General features: G+C 46.5%; 1 protein-coding gene across 6 annotated transcripts in view; it reads right to left on the bottom strand.

Annotated features, from left to right (window-relative positions):
* Positions 1-7,016: 7,016 nt before the first annotated feature.
* tlr18 (toll-like receptor 18) overlaps positions 7,017-25,129 on the bottom strand; it is a 55,466-nt gene continuing 37,353 nt past the window's right edge. For all 6 annotated transcript variants that reach the window (XM_059980282.1, XM_059980283.1, XM_059980279.1 and 3 more), the window contains exon 2: positions 7,017-11,238. In XM_059980282.1, coding sequence (XP_059836265.1) covers positions 8,729-11,221 — 2,493 coding nt within the window. In that variant the 5' untranslated portion in view covers positions 11,222-11,238 and the 3' untranslated portion in view covers positions 7,017-8,728. The remainder of the gene's footprint in view (positions 11,239-25,129) is intronic.

Here is a 25,129-nt window from a genome sequence, read left to right on the forward strand (position 1 = left end):
GTCAGTTCTGTGTTCAGGCAAGTAAAGTTATCGACTCTGGTTCAAGAGCCTCATGGTTGAGGGCTAATAACTGTTCCTTAACTTGATCAGCCATTGGGCATGCTATGCATATCAGAATCAGGTTTAATATCACGTCATGAAATTTGCTTTGCAGCAGTACATTGCAATATCTAACAACAGCAACGATAAATAATATGTGTATAAAAAAAGATTAAATTTTTAAAAGTAGTGCCAGAGAGGAAAAGAAATAGTGAGGTAGTGTACATGGGTTCCTTGTCCATTCAGAAATCCGACAGTGGAGAGGAACATGGAGTGTGTATCTTCAGGCCCCATACCGCCTCCCTGATGATGCACATGATAAATGAACGCGAGTTTTGAAAGTTGTTGTTGGAAATGTGGCAACGCTTCTGGGCTGCCCCCAGCACATCCTCAGACTGTGTTGGTTATTAATGTTCATGATGCATTTCACTGTATGTTTCAATGTACATGTGACAAATAAAGCTAATTTTATTTTGATCTAAATTATTATTTTTATCTTTAAAACAGCTTCTTAAACTCCTCTGTCATACCTACCTCCACTACGAGCCCGGCAACCTATTCCAAGCACCCATGACTTCCGGTCTAAAAGAAACCCTGTGCTGCACATCTCCTTTAACTTTCCTCTGCTAAAATCATGTCCTCTAGTATGGAAATATGATTCTGCTTCTCACAACCTTATCAACCTCTATCAGATCTTCCCTCAGCCTCCACCATTCCAAAATAAACAACCAAAGTTTGTCCAACCTCTTCTGATAGCTCATATTTTCCAGTCCATGCAGCATCCTGGTGAACCTCTTCTGCATTCTCTAAAGCATCCACACTGTCCCTGTAATGGGACACCCAAAACCAACCGTTTTATACATGAATTCCTGAGCCTTATACAAAACACCCTGTCCAATTAAGACAAGCATTGTACACATTCCCCAGCACCACATGTCCTTGTGTGACCACAGGACTTCCTTATACATCAGGACTCCTAAGTGTCCTGCCATTTATTGTGTAGTTTCCCTTATATTTGACACCTGTAAATTCAACACCTCACGCTTTTAATTATTTATTGAGAGATAAAACATGGGACAGGTCTGACTGGCCACAATCCACCGATTTAACCCTAGCCTAGTCACGGGTCAATTTACAATGACCAATTAACCTACTAACCAGTTCATCTTTAGACTAAGGCAGAGCACCCAGAAGAAACCTATGTGGTTCACGGGGAGGATTTTATGAACTCCTTGCAAAGGACACTGGGATTGAACTCCAAACTCTGACACCCTGAGCTGTAATAGTGTTACACTAACCAATACACTACTGTGTGGAACCTCTCCCACAGATAGATACATCTTAATATTGACCTCCAAGGGTGGTCAGTATATAGAACGAGTTCCCAGAGGAAATGACTGAGTCAGGTACATCAACAACAATTAAGTCACTTGGACAGGTACATGGATAGGACAGATTTAGGAATATGGGTCAAATACAGGCAAACAGGACTAGCTTAAAAGGGCATTTTGGTTATCAAGGGCTGTTTCCATGCCTCATTACTCTATACAGGGCCGAAGGTTGAGATCAAACCCAGGTCGACCCAAGAAGCAACGTGGTCCTGCTCTTAAAGTTTCAGTAACATCCCCTGCCAGTTCGCTAGGTATCAGAATCAGGTTTATTTATTGTTTTGTGATAGCAGTACAGTGCAAGGCATAAAAATTACTATCACTTACAACATAAATAAACAGTGCAAAAGAGGAGTGATGAGGTAGTGTTCATTCAAAAATTTGGTGATGAAGGGGAAAAAACTGTTCCTGAAAATTTGAGTGTGGCTCTTCAGTATCCTGTACCTCCTCCCTGATGGTAACAATGAGAAGGGGGCATGTCCTGGATGTTGAGACACTCTCATCTTGGATGTTGCCTTCCTGAGGCACCACATTTTGAAGATGTCCTTGATGTATGGGAAGGTTGTTCCCCATGATGGAGATGGCTGAGCATACAACCCTCGGCAGCTTCTTACAATCCTGTGCATTGGAGCTTCCAAACCAAACAGTGATCCAACCAGTCAGAATCCTCTCCACAGTTTATCTGTAGGCATTTGTGACCATCTTTGATGACACACCAAATCCTCTCCATCTCCTAATGAATTGTGCCCTCTCACATGCCTTCATTTTCTGCATCAATGTGTTAGCCCCAGGGTAGATCTTCAGAGATACTGGCACCCAGGAACCTGAAACTGCTCACCCTTCCCACTGCTGACTTGTCAAGGAGGTCTGGTGAATTTTCTCCCAGCTTCCCTTTTCTGAAGTCCACAATCAATTCCTTGGTTTTGCTAATGTTCAGTGTAAGATTGTTGTTGCAACACCACTCAACCAGCTGATCTATCTCACACACGCTTCTTCATCACCATCTAAGATTCTGCCAACAACAGTTGTGTCGATGAACCAGCAGAAGTGAATGAATAGTTTGTGTTTCCAGAGAGGGACCCTCTGCTGCTGATCCTGACTGTGGGATGATGACCTGAGAGTGTTCATCCTCAAGTCCAACATATTTTTTCTCTCCCCCCTCCCTTCCCCTCTCTCTCCATGCCTCTCAAGACAGAGACCATGACCTGATTTTGTCTCAGGTATCCGGCACCTGCAGTCTTTTGTTCCCTGCTGTGAAAATCTGCTCTCTGCTGCCTGCCAGTATCCGTGCCACTCAGCCCAGAATCAGGCCCTTAGCCCATTAGATCCCCATTGACCACCAAGTATGCAGTAACACAAACCTCTTTAATTCACCCCACACCCGCAGCAACTCCACCCTCCCCACCAGTATTTCACGCCTCATTGCCCAATGGAGGTCAATTTACCCACTGATCCCTCATATCACTAGGATGTGGGAGGAAACTGGAGCACCACCCCATCACAGGGAGAACATGAAAACTCCAGACAGGCAGAAGCTCCACCTGCTGTGCTAGTTGCACTGAGCTTGGGCAGTACGAATCAGAAACAACTCTCTACTGCAGTGGTCTTTGCATGGTATAACACAAAAATAATATGATTATATAATGCCAGTTACATGTAGTATGGCACAAAACTTGTGCCTGTCTGTATTGTTGAATTGGTGGTGGAGAGAGTCAGTGGTTTTAAATTACTGGACATTAACATATTGTTAACCTGTCCTGGGACCAGCTCACAGATGATTTCACAAGGAAAGTGTGCCACTATCTTCACTTTAATAGGAGATTGAGGAGGTTTAACTTGCCACTGAACATGTAGAGTCATAGAACACTACAGCACAGAAATAGGCCATTCAGTCCATCTACTGTGTGCCAAACCATTTAAACTTTCTCGTCCCATAGACCTGCACCAAGACCATTCCCCTTCCATCTATGTACCTATCCAAACTTGTCTTAAACTTTGAAATTTAAATCACATTCACCACTTGCACTGGCAGATCATTCCGTGCTCTCACCACCCTCTGAGTGAAGAAGTTACCCCTCATGTTCCCCTTAAACATTTCAGCCTTCACCGTTAACCCATGATCTCTAGTTGTAACCAAACATAAGTGGAAAAAGCACTTGCATTTGCCCTATCTATAGCCCTCATAATTTTGTATACCTGTATCAAATCTCCCATCAATCTTCTATGTTCCAGGGAAAAAGTCCTAACCTACTGAATCTTACCCTGTAACTCAGGTCCCGGCAACATCCTTGTAAATTTTCTCTTTCATTCTTATTGGCAACTTTCCTGCAGGTAGGTGACAAAACTGGACACAACACTCCAAAATAAGCATCACCAGCACCTTATACAATTTCAACATAACATCCCAATTCCTGTACTCAATACATTGAAGAGTTCAACAAACTTCTACAGATGTACTGTTGCTTGTTGCATCACAGTCTGAAATGTCAATTTGAATGCACAGAATAAGAAGCTACAGAGAGTAGTGGACTCTGCCCACCTCTTCTCCATTTGGTACTATCTACAGGAGGTGCTGCCTCAAGAAGATAACATCCATCATTAAAGTTCCCCACAATCCAGACTATGTCATATTTCTGCTGATATCATTGGACAGGGGGTACTGAAGCCTTAAGTCCTGTACCACCAGGTTCAGAAAAGCTACTCCCCTTCAACCATTTAGTTTCTGACCTAGCTGGTACAACCCTAATCACTACTTCAGTACAGCAACACTGTGACCATTTTGACTGCTTTGTACGAATATGGACTTTTTTGTTCTATTTGCATTTTCTGTAAAAATTGTGACACAGAACACAGATACCACAGAGGAACAGGCTCTTCAGCCCAATGTTGTGCTGAACTAACTAAATTGCTAATACAACACTCAACTAAACTAATTCCTTCTGTCTACATGATGTCCATTTCCAGCGCATTCATGTGCCTTTCAAAGATCCTCTTGAATGCCTCTATCATCTGTCTCCACCACCACCCCGGCAGCACATTCCAGAGACCCACCAATTTCTGTGTGTAAAAAAAAAGCTTGTCCCACCCATCTCCTTTGAACTTACCCTTTAAGTCACCTTAAATGCAATCCTCCTGGTTTTAGGCATTTCAACCCTGGAAACATGATACTGGTTTGTCACCTCTATCTATGCCTCTCATAACCTAATGCAGTACTATCAGTCTCCCCTTAGCTTCCACCACTCAAGAGTAAACAACCCAATTTTGTCCAGCCTCTCTTTATAGCACATCAGGATGTTGCCTGGTCCTCTAAGCCAGGCAGCACCATGATAATCCTCTTCTGCACCTTCTCCAAAGCTCAACATCCTTCCTATACTGGGGTAAGCAGAACTATATGCAATACTCCAGATGAGGCCTAACTAGAGTTTTATAAAGCTGCAACATGACTTCCTGATTCTTCAACTCATTTCGTGAACTAATAAAGACAAACATGCCATATATCTTCTTTGACCACCCTATCAACCTTTGTAGCCACTTTCAGGGAGCTATGACCTTGAACCCCAAGATCCCTCTGCTCATTAACTCTATTAAGGGTCTTGCCACTGAGTGTACTGTCTCTTTATATCTGATTTCCCAAAGTGCATCTCTTCACATTGGACTGGGTTAATCCCATCTGCCATTTTTCTGCCCCTATCTGCAATTGATCTATATCCCACTATATCCACTGGCAATCTTCTACACTATCCAGACTCCACCAATATTCATATCATCTCCAAACTTACTAACCCAGCCATCTACATTTTCATCTGCACCATTTATATACTGTATTTCACAAACAGCAGAGGTCCCAGTCTGGATCCCTACTGAACACTAGTCATAGACCTCCAGCCAGAATAAGTCCCATCTGCCACCACCCTCTGTCTTCCACGCCCAAGCCAATTCCAAATCTAAGTGGCCAATGCATGGATTCCATGCATCTTAATCTTCTGGATGAGCCTCTCACAAGGGATCTTATCAAACTACTTACTAAAATCCACATAGACAACATCCACAGGTTTACCTTCAACAACCCAAGGAAAGCAATAAATTTGCCACTTGCAAAACCATGTTGACTCTCCCTACTTCAACTGCAGTTTTCCAATTGCTCACATGTCAGTCTCACTGGTCTATATATTCCAGGCTGACCCATTTCCCCTCTTGAATGATGGAACTTGCGAGTCTCTGGGACCTCGACTGTGGCTAGAGATGAGATGAAGATACTGGACTTGTTGACCCTGTGGTGATGGAGGTTGTTTTGTTAGAACTTCGCTGCTACTCTTGCTGCAGTGTTTAGTTACTCTGTGCCCTGGCAGTGCTCGAGGTTGTTCTGTGGGTGTCTGCACTGGCATCATTGGAATACCTACTGGCACCGGTATCAGCTGAGGCTGTACTGGATCTGAGTGAGGTTGCCCTGGTGCTTATCCTGAGGTGTAGATTCCTAGAGTACTACAGCAGAATCACGACCTTTCTGTCCATCTTGTCCATGCCAAACCTAGTCCACCAATCTGCAGCTGGACCACAGCCCTCCCATCTTAAATGATGAAATCAACCTGCATCCACCATTCCCACTGGCAGCTCATTGCACACTCTCACCATCCTCTGAGTGAAGTTCCCCCTCAAACATTCCACCCTTAACCCATGACTTCTAGGTCTTATCTTATCCAACCTCAGTGGACAAAGTGCCTGCTTGCATTTACCTATCTATTCTCCTCATAATTCTATATATTGCATTCTCCTATGCTCCAGGCAATGAAGACCTAACCTTTCCCTATAACTCGGGTCCTCAAGTTCCACCAATATCGTTGCAAATTCAAAGTTTTAAGTAAGTTTATTATCAAAGTACGTATACTTTGCTATGGCACCATTCAACTAGATTTTCAATCTGACTCCTATATTCCGATTCATCACCACCTTTGATTCGGCCAGCAACAGTGGTATCATCAGTAAATTTAAATATGGCACTGGAGTTGTACTTTGCCACATAATCAGAGGTTCTTTATGTACTCTTTCAATCGTATTGATAATTTTCCTGTAGGTACGTTGGTGATCAAAACTTTATAACGACTTGATTTGTATGAACAGTTTAACTCCACCATGGACGGCTGTGGAAGGAGGAGGGGTTGGACATGGGGCTAGCAACCCCATCCTGTAAAAACCGCGAGGCACAGAAAAAGCAATAAAAGCTCCTAAGACCGAATTCCCTGGGAGAGGAAGGATCTTCACGCAAAAGATATAAGAAGTCCAATACCTGGGGACTATTTGAAGGACTGGCCCAGGAAAGAGAACTCTGGTGAGCTGCTGTTGGTGGCTTGTGTCCCAGTAGGGGTGATGGGCTTAAGTATGGAAAGGATGAAAGACAAGCTTTCATTGTATCTGGGTCCTGGTGACAATAAACCAATTCCAATACTAAATGCGAAGTAAGGTGAGACAGCAAAAGCAAAAGGGACAGGTTTAAGATGAGATGCCAGCTCCTTATTCTCAGTCCCTACATTCCCACCTCGCACCTCCCTCTTTCCGTTTCCTGACCAGATCAGTCAGCAGTTTTTTTTTATATTTCAAAATATACTTTATTCATAAAATACTTAAAAATATATAAATATAGAACATTGAACAGATCTGATAACAAGTATTATACACACAAGAGGTTCCGCAGATGCTGGAAATCCATAGTAAGAGGTAATACTACTCGAGGCCCCTCCACTGCCACACAGCAGAAGAGGGTGGAGATCTTGTCTGTCGGAGTTTAAAACTTGCAGATGCCGGGCAGCGTCTGTGGGGTGAAAAAAACTGCAGGCAGAGAGTTCATGGACCTCATTCTACCGCGCCCCCCCCCCCCCACACAGTGGGCACAGGGAGAGGACCGGCAAGGCTCGTGTGGTCAGATAAACACCTCAGTTATGTCTTCTTCCAATAGACCATTCACCTGTGCAGAGCAAGAGTCCTCCCTCACCCACCTCCACCGCGCTACGATCCCCCAGCCACCCCCTCAAAACTGGTGTTCGGTGTAAACGGCCACAGAAAGATTCACTCTCTCTACGCCAGGCAGAGACATAGGAGAGGCGGTGGGAGGATCTCCGTGACCGGGCAAAGATCCAGGAGACTCGGAGCGGCGCACTGTAACATGTGACAATAATAACCCAATCAACTGCTCCTTCCTCTCCAAAGAGAGCATCCAGTCTGTTGGTGAGCTCCGGGATTCTCATTAGATTCTGTGTCTCACGTGTCCCCTCACTCACCAACCTGTAGTCACACCCCCTTCTGGCGCATTCACGTGCCTATTACCCCAGGCACCCACCATTCTGTAAAAATTTACCTCCACACCACCTGAAATGTAAAAACTCTAGAATTAGACATTTCAACCCTGAAAAAAAAGATGGCGTCTGTCGACCCTGTTCATGCCGCTCATAATCTTACACACCTCCCTTCAGCTTCCACCGCTCCAGAGATACCAACCCAAAATTATCTAAACTCTTCTTACCCTGTAATCCAAGCAGCAACTTTGTGAACCTGTGCATCCTTCCTATACAGACTGTATGCAATACTCCCAATGCGGCTTAACTAGAGTTTTATAAAGCAACAACAGAACTTCCCAACTCTGGAACGCAGCGGCCCGACTAATAAAGGGAAGAGTGCATAATGCCGTTCTTCATGACCTTATCAACCTGTGCTGCCACTTTCGGGGACCAGTGGACTTGGACCTCAAGATCCCTCTGCTTAACAACATTGTTAAGGGTCTTTCCATTAACATTGTACAGTGCCTTTACGATTGATCCTCCCCCCCCCCAACGATCATATTTGGCCAAATTAAACCACATCTGCCGTTTCTTCACCCGTCTTTGTATCTTTAGGCAACCTTCTACACTGTCCACAACACCGCCCATCCGGATACAGTACATACAAGAACAGCCCCTCTCTCACTGTTACTGAATGGATAAGATGTACCTTTCACCTCGGGTAGCCCTTGCACCGCACTTTCTCTGTAACTGAAACACTTCATTCTGCAGTCGCTTGTTGCTTTTCCCCTTGTACAATCTCAATACACTGTAAGAAAATTATCTGCATGGATGCGCGCAAAACGAAGTTCCTCACTGTTCCTCGCTACCTGTTACAATAATCAAGCAATCGGTCGAGCCTGGCGGTCGAGGCACGCACAACTGCAACTCGGACAACAAGATGGATGGCAGAAGTTGAGAGGAATATGGACCCAACGGGATTAGCTGAGAGGATACGAGTTTGGGCCTAAAGGGCTGTACCCCTTATGGAGATTACGGGAGGCCGGGGAGGGGACCTTCCGGACCATTCTGTAGACTTCCGGGCGGGACGTGAAGGGAACGGAAGCTGGGCTGGGACGCTGCCACGTCTTCGGGCTTACCCAGTAGGTTTCTGAGCTGGGCCCAGAAGAAGGGCTGGCGGCTGGGCTCGGAGGGCCACTCCAGGTAGGTGCGGGAGTCGAGGAGGCGGCGGAGCCGGCAGAAGCGGCTGGGCAGAGAGCGGGGACAGATTGGCTCCATCAGCAGGAGAACAGTATCGTGCAAGGAACGGCTCAGCGGCCGTTGGTGCGCGAAGTACAGTTCGTAGTTGCACCACTCGCTGTCCACGAAGCTGCGGGACAGAACGAAGAGGACTTTGCGGCTACCTTCCATGTTCTCAATTATGTTGTCGATGATCCAGCGGCCCGGGGTGAAGTCCCGCTCGTGGATGCAGACCCGGTACGGGCTCCGACCCCCTTCCAGCCGCGCCAACAGCTGCTCCCGCACCCAGTTTGCGTCAGCCCGGCTGTACGACACGAAGGCGTGGAAGGCTGGCGGGGAGCGGTACCCGGCGGGATCCCGGGACCTCTCTGAACTGCGGTAGCGGGAGCTCACCACCTGCCAGGTGGCCCGCGCGTACCACGGCAGGTCGTAGCGCCAGCAGAGAAGCGTGACGCCCACCGTCAGCAGCGCCGTGGCCGAGACAGCGATAACCAGCGCCAGCCACACCTCGCAGCGTAGGCGGCCCGGCGAGTAGTCGGCCAGCTGGGTGTCGACCAGCTCGGGAGGGTGGTAGCATACGTAGCGGGCGGGCCAGCCCAAGAGTCGCAGCTGGCCAGAGCGCGCCTCGGAAACGAAGCGGTGCAGGTCGCAAGTACAGTGGTAGGGGTTGTCGCCTGCCCCTAGCGTCTTAAGCCGGGGCATCAGGCGAAAGGTGCCGGGCCCGATGGCGCCAAACGAGTTGCCGTCGAGCTCCAGCCTCTGCAGGCCGGGCGCCGACCAGTCGGCCGGGATGAACTTGAGGCGGTTTCCGCCGAGCAGCAGTGTGCTGAGGTTAGAGGCGCGAACGAACCAGCCGGGTTCCAGCCGCTCCAGCTGGCAGTGGGACAGGTCGAGGTAGCGCAGGGTGAAGGGCAGGCAGGCGAACGTGGAGGGGCTGACTGGGTTGTGGTGCAGAACGAGACTGCTCAGGATCGGGCCCCAGACGCAGGGCGGCTCGCAGTCGACGATCTGGTTGTAGCTCAGGTCGATGGTAGTGAGAAGCGGCCAGTTCGCTGTCAGCAGAGCCACAGGCCGCAGGCTACTGATCAGGTTTGTGCTCAGGCGGAATTCCTCCAGATTCTGCATGGTGCCCACGTACTGGCAGCGCCGGTTGTAGATGTACTCGTCGCGCAATCCGTTGCGAGAGATGTCGATCAGCTGCGCCCGCTTCATCTCCTGCCACGCCCCGCACGGAACGTAGTTAAAACTGATCTCGTTGATGAGCAACGTGCGGACCCCTGCCAGCCAGCCGAAGCCCCGGTTGAATACCAGCACGTCCGGGTTGCTGATCTCCCTCAGGGCGAGGCGTTCAAGCTGCAGCCCCAAGACGTCGGGCAGGTCGTCGCTGTTGTTGGGCGAGCGGGCGAAGTCGATGGAGTCCAGCGTCAGGTTGAGCACCGCCGAGCCCCGCAGGTTACGCAGGATGCAGCCGAGTAATTTCTCGCTGAACTTGCCGCGGAAGAAGGTGAGGTTGCGGATGGGCGACTCTCGCAATCCGCGGAAAAGGTCTTGGTCGCCCGTATAGTAGGTGAACGCGAAGAGGCGCCGGAGACGGAGGGAGGTGGCCCGTGTGTTGAAGAGGTCAGACAGAAAAGCGGGCAGGAGCCAGGGCCGGCTGTCCACCGCGATGTCCGTCCACACGGTGCACGACCTCAGTTCGGAGAGGGAGCCCGGCTCGTACTCCTTCAAGCCGGACCCGGTCTTCAGGGCGAAGCGGTCAAGGGAAATGCGGCTCAGCGGGGAGAGGTCGCCCTTCCGCATGGACTGGATCTGGTCTCCCCCGATAGAGAGGTCTCGGAGGTTGGAGAGGTTCCCAAAGATCGGGGTCAGACTGGCCGCACGGTACAGGTTGTTGGAGAGTTCGAGGCGGACCAATCTTGTCAGCGGGGCCAGAACAGTGCCGGGTATGGAGCGCAATGAGTTGTTGAAGAGGTTCAGCTCCTCCAGCCAGGGATTGGAGGCAAAGGCAGCCGGGCCCAACCAGGAGATGTTGTTGTAACTCAGCTTCAGGACCCGCAGATCGGGCAGTCGCGCGAAGTCCGGGTCCCGTATGGCCGCTATCCTGTTGTAGGAGAGGTCGAGGACCTGTGTGTCCTGTGGCAGCTCTTCAGGGACCCAAAACAGTGAGCGGCCGGAGCAATCCACCACCGTGCCGCTGATCTGACACTTCTCTCCGGCGGATTCCACGACCACCACGATCCACACCAGCACCGCGGGCGGCCCAGTCACCACCAGAGCCGTGGGCATCTTCGGCCAAGGCCGACCTGCGGAAAGAACAGAAGCCGACTGTTAGTCCGGTCCGTGGGAGTTGGGAGACGCACGGTTTACATGGATATTCCCTGGGGAAAATCCGACCATCAGACCATTCGGGATCACTGTCAAAGCCCGAGTTTACTGTAGCTCCACTAGTACGTGAGCGCACCGGTTCAGTGAACACTTGCAACAGCATCAGTTACATTGAATGTAGAAAGGCCTAGAGAGATTGGACGGGGAGAGGACGTTTCATGTAGTGGAGGAGTCTAGGGCCAGAGGCCACGACCTCAGATATCCGTCAAGAACAGAGATGAAGAGGAATTTCTTTCGCCAGAGGGCGGTGAAACTGTGAAATTCACTGCCACAGACGGCTGCGGGCCAAGTCATTGGGTTTATTTGAAGCGGAGGTTGTTAGGTTCTTGGCTAGTTGGGGCGTCAAAGGTTACGAAGAGAAAGCAGTAGAATGGGGTTGAGGGGGATATTAAATCAGCCGTAATGGAATGGTAGAACAGACTCGCTGGGCTGAATGGCCTAATTCTGCACGTGTCCCAAGTTTTAGTCTTCATGCAGAACAACTAACATAATTTAGACAATTATACAAAACTGTCGAAGTCACCTTTATTATCAGCTTTCTTTTTACCGTGATAAACAATGACAATGTAAAAGGAACATCTGTCATCAAGCTCCAGACAACGCAGTGAACAAAATAACTAATTCAGTTGCATCAGGAGTATAGCACTCAATTCTGGTCGGCCCATTATAGGAAAGATGCTGAGGCTTTGAACTCCGCCACGTACAGTGACAAGCCCGGCTGTGAAAGGAGGGTTGGGTATTGGACTAGCAAGCCCCAGACTTTAAAAAAAGAGCTACAGAAACATTTACAGAAGCTCCTAAGACCACATCCCTGGGATAGGAAGGATCTACAACAGGGGTTCCCAACCTAGTGTCCACGGTTAATGGTAGGGCTCTATGGCATGAAGAAAGGTTGGGAACCCCTGATCTAGAAGATGGACCAAATCTGGGGACAACTTGAAAGAATGGTCCAGGACAGAGGACTCTGGTGAGTTGCTGACTGCAGCCTATGCCTCAGTAGGGTGATGGGCTTAAGAAGGAGAAAAAGTGGAGGCATGAGAGGGCGCAGAAGAGGTTCAACAGGATGTTAGGAGCATTAGAGGGAATAATGAGAGATTGGACAAACTTGGGATTTTCCTTTGGAACAGTAGAATCTGAGCAGACACGACAGTGAAGGTGGTTATCATTGATTACCTTAATCAGTTAGGGAGTGGGCTGAGGAGTGACAAATGGATTTCAATATGGATGCATTTTGGAAAGTCAAAGCAGTGCAGAACTTGGACTAGGTCCCTCTTTATCATTACACTCACGCCAGCTACCATTCATAGTACAGTACTGTATAGGTGCATAGTTTATTGAAAGGAATATTGCAGTTACACAGGGTGGTGTAAAGGCTTTTGGCACACTCGCTTTCATCAGCATGGGCACTGAGTACAGGATTTGGGACATTATATTGCAGTTGTACAGGTGATTGGTGTGACCGCACCTGGTGTATGGTTTTAGCCAGCCTGTAATAGAAAATACATAGTTAAAACAGAAAGAGTGCAGAAAAAAAAGTGGATGCTTTACGTTATCTACCTGTCCAAATTACTAGAGGGCCTGAGTTATAGGGAGAGGCTGGCCAGGCTAAGTCTTTATTCCTTGGAATGTAGGCAAATGAGGGGTGACCTTATAGAATTGATTAAAATTATGAGAGGCATAGGTAAAGTGGACAAGAGGTAACCTCTTGGCTTCATTCTCCACCCCTGGTATCACTGCTGAGGCTCCATTCCTCTATGTCCATACCCTCATGAGTCAAATTCCCTCTCACACTCTCTATTCCAAGAAACTCCAGCTCTGAGTCAAAGCTCCATACAGCATGTTAACAGTCCCTTCAGCCCATCTTGTCTGTGCCAAACTATTAATCTGCTAACTCCAAATTAAACTATTAACTCTTTATTCTAGTCTGACTCAACCTCAGTAAAAAAAAAGTCTGCTTGCGTTTACTCCATTGATACCCCTCCTAATGTTATATACCTCTATCAACTCTCCCACATTTTCCTTTGCTCTAAAGAATAAAGTCCTAACCTATTCAAACTTTCCCCATAATTCAGGTCCTCAAGTCCTGGTAACATCCTTGTAAATTTGCTCTGCACTCTTTCAATCATATTGGTATATTTTCTGTAGGTAAGTGTCCAGAATTGCACACAATACTCCAAATTAGGCCTCACTAATGTCTTAAACAACCTCAACATAGTCCCTACACTTTTTATCCTGTGTTTAATGACATCCCTCCAAAAGATGGGTGACCTGAACTGCACACAATCACCATCTCCAACTAACCCAATCAGCTCCTCTGCACTTTCTCCAAAGCCTTCATATCTTCTCTTAACAGAGACATGGCTTCAAGCGGACAGGGCCTGGGAAATGAATATTCATGGATATACATCTTATTGAAGGGACAGACTGATGGGCAGAGGGGGTGGGGTGGCTCTGTTGGTGAGGAATGATATTCAGTCCCTTGCGAGGGGGCTACATAGAATCAGGGGATGTAGAGTCAGTATGGATAGAACTGAGAAATTCTAAGGGTAGAAAAACCCTAATGGGAGTTATCTACAGGCCCCCATAAAGCAGTCTGGATATAGGGTGTAAGTTGAATGAAGAGTTAAAATTGGCATGTCGCAAAGGTAATGATACAGTTGTCATGGGGGATTTCAACATGCAGGTAGACTGGGAGAATCAAAATGGTACTGAACCCCAAGAAAGGGAGTTTGTGGAGTGCCTCTGAGATGGATTCTTAGAACAGCTTGTACTGGAGCCTACCAGGGAGAAGGCAATTCTGGATTTAGTGTTGTGCAATGAACTGGATTTGATCAGGGACCTTGAGGTAAAGGAACCATTAGGAGGTAGTGACCATAATATGATATGTTTTAACCTACAATTTGAGAAGGAGAAGGGAAAAATTGGATGTGTCAGTACTACAGTTGAACAAAGGGAACTATGGAGCTATGTGGGAGGAGCTGGCCAAAGTTCAATGGAACAATACCCTGGCAGGGAAGACAGTGAAACAACAATGGCAGGTATTTCTGGGAATAATGCAGAAGGTGCAGGATCGGTTCATTCCAAAGAGGAGGAAAGATCCTAAGGGGAGTAAGGGGCAGCCGTGGCTGACGAGGGAAGTAAAGGGCAGTATAAAAATAAGAGAAGTATAACATGGCAAAGATGAGTGGGAAACTGGAGGACTGGGAAGCTTTTAAAGAGCAACAGAAGATAACAAAAAAGGCAATACGCCAAGAAAAAATGAGGTACGAAGGTAAACTAGTCAAGAATATAAAGGAGGATAGTAAAAGCTTCTTTAGGTATGTGAATAGCAAAAAAATAGTTAAGACCAAAATTGGGCCATTGAAGACAGAAACGGGTGAATTTATTATGGGGAACAGGGAAATGGCAGACCAGTTGAACAGGTACTTTGGATCTGTCTTCACTAGGGAAGACACAAACAATCTCCCAAATGTAATAGTGGCCGAAGGAACTAGGGTAAAGGATGAGCTGAAGGAAATTTATATTAGGGAAAAAACGGTGTTGGATAGACTGTTGAGTCTGAAGGCTGATAAGTCCCCGAGACCTGATGGTCTGCATCCCAGGGTACTGAAAGAGGTGGCTCTAGAAATCGTGGATGCATTGGTAATCATTTTCCAATGTTCTATAGATTCAGGAACAGTTCCTGTTGATTGGAGGGAGGCTAATGTTGTCCCACTTTTCAAGAAAGGAGGGAGAGAGAAAACCGGGAATTATAGAACTGGTTAGCCTGACATCAGTGGTGGGAAAGATGCTAGAGTCAATTATAATAGAGTAAATTATGACACGTGGATAGCAGTAGAAGGATCAGTCCGAGTCAGCGTGGATTTATGAAGGGAAAATCATGCTTGACTAATCTTCAGGAGTTTTTTGAGGATGTAACTATGAAAATAGACAAGGGAGAGCCAGTGGATATAGTGTACCTGGACTTCCAGGAAGCTTTTGATAAAGCCCCACATAGGAGATTAGTGGGCAAAATTAGGGCATATGGTATTGGGGGCAGAGTACTGACATGGATTGAAAATTGGCTGGCTGACAGGAAACAAAGAGTAGCGATTAATGGGTTCCTTTCAGAATGGCAGGCTGTGACCAGTGGGGTATTGCAAGGTTCAGTGCTGGGACCGCAGCTGTTTACAATATACATTAATGATTTAGATGAAGGGATTAAAAGTAATATTAGCAAATTTGCTGATGACACAAAGCTGGGTGGCAGTGTGAAATGTCAGGAGGATGTTATGAGAATGCGGGGTGACTTGGACAGGTTGGGTGAGTGGGCAAATGTATGGCAGATGCAGTTTAATGTGGAATGATGTGAGGTTATTCACTTTGGTGGCAAGAACAGGAAGGCAGATTACTATATAAATGGAGTCAAGTTAGGAAAAGGGGAAGTACAATGAGATCTAGGTGTTCTTGTACATCAGTCAATGAAAGCAAGCATGCAGGTACAGCAGGCAGTGAAGAAAGCTAATGGCATGCTGGCCTTTATAACAAGAGGAATTGAGTATAGGAGTAAAGAGGTCCTTCTGCAGCTGTACAGAGCCCCGGTGAGACCCCACCTGGAGTATTATGTGCAGTTTTGGTCTCCAAATTTGAGGAAGGACATTCTTGATATTGAGGGAGTGCAGCGTAGGTTCACAAGGTTAATTCCCGGAATGGCGGGACTGTCATATGTTGAAAGATTGGAGCGACTGGGCTTGTATACACTGGAATTTAGAAGGATGAGAGGGGATCTGATTGAAACATATAAGATTGTTAAGGGATTGGACATGCTGGAGGCAGGAAGCATGTTCCCGTTGATGGGCAAGTCCAGAACTAAAGGCCACAGTTTAAGAATAAAGGGTAGGCCATTTAGAACAAAGATGCGAAAAAACTTTTTCACCTAGAGTGGTGGATATGTGGAATGCTCTGCCCCAGAAGGCAGTGGAGGCCAAGTCTCTGGATGCATTCAAGAGAGAGCTAGATAGAGCTCTTGTAGATAGCGGGGTCAAGGGATATGGGGAGAGGGCAGGAACAGGGTACTGATTGAATGATCAGCCATAATCACAGTGAATGGTGGTGCTGGCTAGAAGGGCCGAATGGCCTACTCCTGCTCCCACTCTCTATTGTCTATCGTCTAACACGAAAGATTCTGCAGATGCTGGAAATCCAAAGCAACAGGCACAAAATACTGGAGGAACTCAGCAAGTCAGACAGCATCTATGGAGGGGAAGGAACAGTCAATGTTTTGGGCCGAGACCCTTCATCAGGACTGGAAAGGAAGGCGGAAAATGGCACAGTGACAAGTTCCTGTGATTCCTTGTCTTCTAGAACTCAGGATCTCTACTGTGTCAGCCCACCCCGCTGTTTCACCAATGTGTCCTATCCCTCCCAGATCTCCCTGTTTAGTTACATCCCTACCTCCCCCACCACCCATCCATTCTGGTAGCCTGCCCTCCTAATGTCCTGGGTGATGGGAGTCCTTAATGATGGATGCTGCCTTTTTGAGGCATCACTGCTTGAAGGTGTCCTGGATGCTGGGAAGGCTAGTGCCCATGATGGAGGTGACTGAATTTACAACTTTCTGTCAACCCTCTACACCTCTGTGGGATCAGTTACCATTCTCCCCTCTTTTCACAGCACCACTAAGTTTTTACAGATTTAGACATTTCCAAATGATGCAAAATAAAATCAAAAAACGGCGCATATGATATTAGTATCCCTTGTGCCAATGGGTCGTGAGCACTTGCTCGAGACTGCCTTGATCCTGGGAGTGGCACAGGGTTGACATGTGGGGCTTTTCAAGTGGGCACCCTCATTCCTTGTGTTTCATCATTTAGCCTGCTACATCTCTGGATGGCTCGACAATGACTTCTGGTGTCCCAGAGTCACCCTGAGTTTTGTCTTCCTGCTATCTTGGATTGCAGGAAAGATCTTTTTGTTTCCATTGACTGCCTCTTTCCGCAGCCTGTGATGTGGCTGTGGTGTAGAGTCTGACAAACTTTGGTTTTCCAGCTTTGTCACTGAGCCTCAGCTGCTAGATCTGCATAGTATAGCCTCTTGTACTCATATGTTCCAACCATTGAATCCTCCCATGGGACTGGGAGTTCAACAGTGTAGACAATCAGTAATGAATTGGACCAGAGAACCAACTCTGGGCTGAGGTTGGTGTAGTATTTTCCGGTAGAAGGGCGAGTTATTTATTGACATTCACCAGCATTTTTCAGTCACAGGCCATGTTCATCTGTCCTGTTCCTGGCTTAGGAGGGAGATTAGATTTTTTTCCCTCCTTCTTGGACGAATGTTGCTGGCGTTAGTGCATTAGTTGCTCTCAGGGGCAAGGAGTTGGTTGCTGTCCTCTTTTTCTTGATTGCCACTGCCAGACTCTTCAAAACCTGGTTGTGATGCCATGTTTACCTATGTTACGCGAGGCTGGTTTTGCAGCTTACCAGGATATGCTTGAGGGTTGCTGGAATCTGGCACAGGACACAAGTAGGGTTCTCACCAAACCACTGAATTTTTTTTTGTGTGTGAGGGGAGCACATCATATGTAGCTCTGATGAGAAAGCTAAGTCTGTCTTATTCCATTTCCCATATGTTTTTTCCAGCTGATTTTCCTCCTCTCAATGCTTTCCCACTGTATCCATTGCCCTTGTTTAACCAGGGAGACAGCCTTTGCACTTCTGTCTGACTCTTCTTGTTGACAACCATCTTCCTTTGCTCTGGAATTGTGGCCTTGTGCCAGGTGGGTTCGCTGGCTGCCAGACCAAAGCTGCCCCTGCCCTGTTGGACTTGCCTAAGGGCTGCTGTTGCTTGCTCCACTGCATCAGCTGAGGTCCTTTTCCACCCAGTTCATAAGGTCCATGCAGTGTTACTGATGGTCTTGTCATGAGAGTCTTTGAGTGTTATCTTGGAACTTTAATTCCTCTGTAAGGCCAGTGAAAGGTATTTCAACATCTTCTTTACCATAGAGACTGAAGTTACTGATCCACCACGGGACACTGAGCCATACTTCTTTACGAACAACATAATGGTTCTGTTGAGCTTCTTCAGTTATTGGTGGTATCTCATAGACAGTGAGTGGCCACATCACCCAGGTTAGGATTCCAGAGCTTCAGTTTTCCAGGCAGCACAGTCTTGTCAACATTATCCAGGCCACTGGTGATTTAGTTGCTGCACCTGCTCTTTGCCGGTGAGGCTGGAATTGCACTATCTACCCAGGCTTTTGACAGGCTGTTCAGTGACTGTTGGGTGTGGATCACCACCAATGAAGAACTTTATCTCTTTCAGTATCCCTTGAGTCTGGAGATGCTTCATCACTCACTGGTTTTCACCAGTGGCTTCACCACTTGCTGTTTTCCTGTAGCTTTCCAAGTTGTCACTTGGTGCATGCTGCAGTAGTGGTTAGTATTGTTAGATCATTCACGTACGTCCTAATAGGGGGAAGACAAAGTCCACCACTTGATCTTTCACCAACTACCACCCATCTTGGAGCCCTGATTCTGACCTCATGGCCATTGTGAAGACCAGGGACGATAGAGTGCATCTTGCCATAATGCCTACTTCCAGTCTCTGCCACGTTGTGGTAAAATCTGCTGCTGTGAAGCACGATTTCAGGTCTTGAAAATGCAGCTTCGCTAGTGTTGTGATGGGCTCTGAAGTCAAATGCTTCCCAGAGGCGTGCATGGGGAATTGAGCTGAATACATTGATGAGGTCTGGGAAGATCACAGAGATTTATTTTGTCCTTCCTAGCTTCTTGGATCTGGTGTCATTTCATGCTTGTATGTTCCAAAACCCAGAGACCCTGGAATTCCTACTTTCCTACAGATATATCAATGTACTTATTTCTCTCCATGTAGCTGGCCGGCCTCTGTGCCATTACAGTGAAGAAGATTTTCCCCTCAACTTTCAGTAGAGCTACTAGGACTTGATGTTTCAATCCCAATGATAAAGTTGGCAGTCTTGGTCAAAACTGACTGATGTTTTCTGCATCCTTTTCTTTTGGAATCTGGAAACTGCCAGCCCTTCACCACACTTTGGGTGTTATTCGCCTCTGCCACACTACCCTCATGAGCCTCCAGAGAAACTGCAAGATGTCTGGTGCATTCTTATAAGCCTCTATGGTATTCCATTAATACATATTAAAGATAATACCTACCCTGGGAATTCTGTACACCTCCCTCCCAAGGGCAGTGGGATGTTGACTTCAGCAAGGCCATTGACAAGAACCCTGGTGACAGGTTAGTCTGGAAGGTTAGATTGCATGGGACCCGGGGGAAATAATACATTGGTAGGAATCAGAGAGTGATGATTGAGAGAGGGTGGTTTCTCAGACGCTTACTGGTGTGCCACAGGATTCAGTGCTGGAACCTGCATTACTTGTAATTGACATCAATGATTTGTATGTAAATGAACACTGTTTGGTAAGTTTGCAGATGACACTTTAATAGATGTAGACAGTACAGAAGGTTACAAAAATTACAAGGGGGATTCATGATCTGTTGAGTATGTGAGCTGGATATTGGCAGCTGGCTTTCAGTCAAGATAAATATGAGGTACTAAATTTCAGAAGATCAAACCAAGGTAGGACGTATACAGTGAATGGTTGGTTGGACCCTGGGGTGTGTTATGGTACAGAGTACAAGTGCATAGCTCACTGAAAGTAGCACCACAGGTAGACAGGGTGTTGAAGGTGTTTAGCACACTGGCCTTCATCAATCAGGCCACTGAGTATAGGAGTTGTGAAGTTATATTGCAGTTATCAATTATGTTGATGAGGCTGCTCTTGGAGGACTGCATGTAGTTTTGGTCACCCTGAAATAGGAAAGATGTTATTAAACTATAATGAATGCAGATAAAGATTTACCAGGTTGACTCCTGACTTGTGGGCCTAAGTAACAAGGAGAGGTTGAGAAGACTCAGACTTTATTCACTGGAACTAAGGAATGACTTGACAGAGTATATAAGGTGATGAGGGACATAGAAAGAGTGAAAGCACATTGTAATTCTCCCAGGGGTGATCTGCTAAAGACAAAGTGGCATAGGTTTAAGATTAAAAGTACAATGTTTAAAAGGGAAAACAGGGGCAGCTTCTTTGCACAGAGCAGTGTTTATGTGGAATGAGGTGCCAAAAAGTACATTGGGAATGTTTAAAAGCCATCCAGTTAAGTACATGGACAGGAGAGGTTTAGATGTCTTTGGACCCCAACATGGTAGAATCAACTAGCTTGTTGGGCATGGATGAATGGGACCTAAGGGCTTGCTTCCATGCTGTATGACTCTGTAACACCTTCTCTCTATCAGCTCCTACCCCATCCAAAACCTCAGACACTCCTTTCTCTTCAGCCAGCTTCTTCAACCTAGTGACCCTTTCTGTAGGCTTTGAGAAAGGCGCCACCATGAGGCTGCTAAACAAGAGCCCGTGATGTTATAGGAAAAACATTAGCATGGTTAGATTAGCATGGTTAGTAGTAGAGTGTGAATGACGAGGGCCTTTTCTCGTTCGCTGCAGGTGAATTGTGGTGTTCCACAGTTGTCTGTATTGGAACTGCTTCTTTTTACATTAAATGTTAGTGGTTTGGATGTGGAATTGATCGCCTTGTGGCCAAGTTTGTGTATGATACAAAACAGGTAGGGGGCAGGTACTGTTGAAGACACAGGGAGGCTGCAGAAGGACTTGGATATGGTGAATGGGCAATGGAGTGGCAGATGGGATATAGTATAACAAAGTGTAAAGTCATGCACTTTGGTAGAAGGAATAAAGCCATAGGCAATTTTCTAAACAGCAAACAAATTCAGAAATTGGAGATGCAAAGGGGCTTGTGCAGGATTCTCTAAAGGTTAACTTGCAGGTTTGGTCAGTAGTAAGGAGAAAAGCAAGGAAGTGTAGCTGAGGCTTTATTTGGTCAGTCTGATGGGAGTATTGTGAGCTGTTTTGGACTCCTCATCTAAGAGAGGATGTGCTGGCATAGGAAAGGGTCCAGCAGAGTTTCACAAGAACAACCCTGGAAAGACAGGATTAATGCATGAGGAGTGTTTGATGGCTCTGGGCCAGTACTTGTTGCAATTTAGAAGAATGAGTGGGGGTGGGTGGATCTCATTGACATCTATTGAATATTGAAAGGTCAAGGTGGAGCTGACATGGACAGGATGTTTCCTTTCGTGGGGAAGTCTCAGAATAGAGGAATGCCCATTTAGAACAGAGGAGAGGAGGAATTGCTTTAACCAAAGGGTGGTGCATCTGTGGAATTTGTTGCCAGAGAGGGTGTGGAGGCCATGTCATGGGGTATTTTTAGTCATAGAAAAGTACAGCAGAGAAACAGGCCTTTTGGCCCATCTAGTCCATACTGAACTATTTAAACTGCCTACTTCCATCAACCTGCACCAGGACCATAGCCCTCCATACCCCTACCATCCATGCACCTATACAAACTTAAGTGGATGGTGATAGGTTCTTGATTAGTAAGGCATCAAAAACTACAGGGAGGAGAAAGGAGAATGGGATTGACAGGGATAATAAATCAGCCATGACAGTGGTGGTCGCAGACTTGATGGTTCAAATGGCCTAATTCTTCTCCTATGTCTTATGGAGACAACCTTCTCATTAAAAATCTTAGCTGTGCCCTCTGATCCTCTTGTCTGGTCTCCTCCCCAACTTCCTTTCAGCCTCTTCCTACTCGCATGCCCATGGAGTATTTTTGGATTTCCATTCTTGTGAGTAGTCAGCCTTCCTCATGTCCAGCCTTTCCTCCTCTCAGTTCCCCCTTTCACTTCTCCCCTGAATCTCATGACATCGGCACACTGTCCAGCTCTCTAGCTCTGTTCCACAGCCCGTTTTCTCTTTGTCCAAGGGTATGTTGCTCTCCCCTTCACCCCCACACACACACCCATACCCCATCTGAAGCACCCACTTCCCCACCACCATAAAGAGCTCCTGTTCCTCATCCACATTATCCCCTGACTTATACCCGATTCCAGTCCACTGAGGGGAAAAAAAAACAGCTCCCATGAGCAAGAGGTGGCCTCTTGGCTCTTCAAGGCTGCCCCACCACGATCACCACTGACACACGCAAAATTCTGGAGGAATTCAGCTGGGCCTTCATCAGGACTTACCTAAGGAAAGAAGTGCTGGCACTTGAGGGTCGAGAGGAGGGTCATGAGAATGGTTCCAGGAATTAAGGGGTTAACACATGAGGAGCGTTTCATGGTTCTGTGGCTGTACTCACTGGAGTTCAGAAGAACAAAGGAGGATTTTGTTGAAACCTGTCGAATATTGAAAGGCCAAAGAGGGTACGTGGAGACAATGTTTCCTATAGTGGGTGAGTCTAGAATCAGAATAGAGGGATGTCTCTATGTCAGAGAATAGGAGGAATGGCTTTAGTCAGTTGGTGGCGAGTCTGTGGAATACATTGCCGCTGGTGGCTGTGGAGGCCAAGGCATTGAATAAAGTGGAGGGGTGATAGTTTCTTGATTGGTAAGGGCATCAAATGTTACCAGAAGGCAGGAGAGTAAGATTGAGATGGATAATTAATAACCATGATGAATGGTGGAGCAGACTTGATGGGCTGAATAACCTAATTCTGCTCCTACGTCTATTGGTCTTGTTACCTGGCTCGACTTGAAACATCGACTGTTTATACATTTCCATAGATGCTTCCTGACCTGTTGAATTCCTCCTCCCACATTTTGTGTGTTTTTCTCTGGATTTCCAGCACCTGCAGAATCTCCTGAGTCTGTGTTCTGCCCCAGTCTCACCTACCCTCCCCGAGCCAGTTTCCCATTGCCCTCAATTCCCAAATCTTTCAAACCTCCACTCACAACCCCCACCAGTGAGGGGTTGCACTACTGCACAGAAATAGGCCCTTCTGCCCATCTGGACCATGCCAAACTCTTATTCTTCTTGGACCTGGGGTCCACAGACTCCTTGCTTAATCGTATTGGTTCATGGCATAAAAAATGTTAGAAACCCCTAGTCTTGTCCCATCAATCTGCAAACAGACCATTGTCCACCACTCTCCACTTGTACTTATTCAAACATAAATGTTGCAGTTAATCCCTTATTCACCACTTCTGCTGGGAGTTTGTTCCATAATCTAACAACTCTGAGTGAAGAGATCTCCCTCAGGTTCCCTGTAATAATTTCACCCTTAACCTATGAACTCCAGTTTAAAAAACAAGAGAAGATCTGCAGATGCTGGAAATCTGAGCAACACACACAAAATGCTGGAGGAACTCAGCAGACCAGGCAGCCCCTATGGAAAAAATTACGGCCAATGTTTTGGGTCAAAACCCTTTGGCAGGACTGGAGAAAAAATGCTGAGAAGTAGAATTGAATTCTAGTTTTAGTCCCACCCAATCTCCATGCCAAAAGTCTGCTATATTTATCTTATCTATACCCCTCATAGATTTGTATTCTTCTATTAAATCTCGCCTCATTCTCCTATGCTCCAGGGAATAAGTCCTAAACTATTCAACCTTTCCTAGAACTCAGGTTTTCAAGTAAATTTTCTCTGCACTCTTTCAAACTTATTGAGATCTTTCCTCTAGGTACGTGACCAGAACTACACACAATATTCCGAATTAGACCACACCAACACCTTACTCAACTTCAAGAGATTCCCCTGAAATTGGCATCTCCACTCCTTCTGCACCCAAACACCTTATGTCTGGGACGTTTAGGATGGATCACTGCTTTTGTATGAGCTACTGACACCAGCACTCTCTCCCTGTGGCAGATCTGTGTAACTCATCCATCTCCTCGATGGTGTCTCTCCCTAACTCCTGTACTCAGTCCTTTAATTCATGAAGGCCAATGTGATAAAATCTCTCTTTACAACCCTATATACCTGTGATGCCACTTTCAATGAACTATCAGGGAAAAGATATGCATTCACTGTAACTCTGCCCCTCATGATTTTACACACCTCTACAATCTCCTATGCTCTGGGGAAAGAAATCATAGCCTATCCAACCTTTCCCTATAACTCATAGAAACATAGAAAACATGCAGCACAATACAGGCCCTTCAGCCCACAAAGCTGTGCCGAACATGTCCCCACCTTAGAACTACCTGGGCTTTTCCCTAGCCCTCTATTATTCTAAGCTCCATGTAGCCATCCACGAGTCTTCTTAAAAGACCCTATTATTTCTGCCTCCACTACTGCCACCAGCAGCCCATTCCATGCACTCAGTACTCTGCGTTTAAAAAAAAAAATTACCCGACTTCTCTTTACCTACTTCCAAGCACCTTAAAACTATGCCCTCTCGTGCTAACCATTTCAAACCCTGGAGAAAAGCTTCTGACTATCCACATGATCAATGCCTCTCATCATCTTCTACACCTCTATCAAGTCACCTCTCATCCTCAGTTGCTCCAAGGAGAAAAGGCCGAGTTTACTCAACCTATTCTGATAAGGCATGATCCCCAATCCAGGCAACATTCTTGTAAATCTCCTCTGCACCCTTTCTATGGTTTCCACATCCTTCCTGTAGTGAGGCGACCAGAACTGAGCACAGTACTACAAGTGTGGTCTGATCAGGGCCCTACATAGCTACAACATTACCTCTCAGATGACATATGTTGTCCAACAATGGGGTACAATTTTACTTGCAGTAATGCTTGCATTTCCCTTTAAAATCAAACCCAATGAAGTATCCAAAATATGCACCTCAGATGTAAAATAGGGTTTCGTCCACATTTCTTCATTTAATTTAAACACCATCTCATTTGATATGTATTTGTTTTGCCTTTTGATACCTTTCCACTGGGCTCTAGTCCAAAATTCTCATGGCCCCAA

The sequence above is a fragment of the Hypanus sabinus genome, chromosome 9 (assembly GCF_030144855.1).
Source record: "Hypanus sabinus isolate sHypSab1 chromosome 9, sHypSab1.hap1, whole genome shotgun sequence".
Lineage (NCBI taxonomy): Eukaryota > Metazoa > Chordata > Chondrichthyes > Myliobatiformes > Dasyatidae > Hypanus > Hypanus sabinus.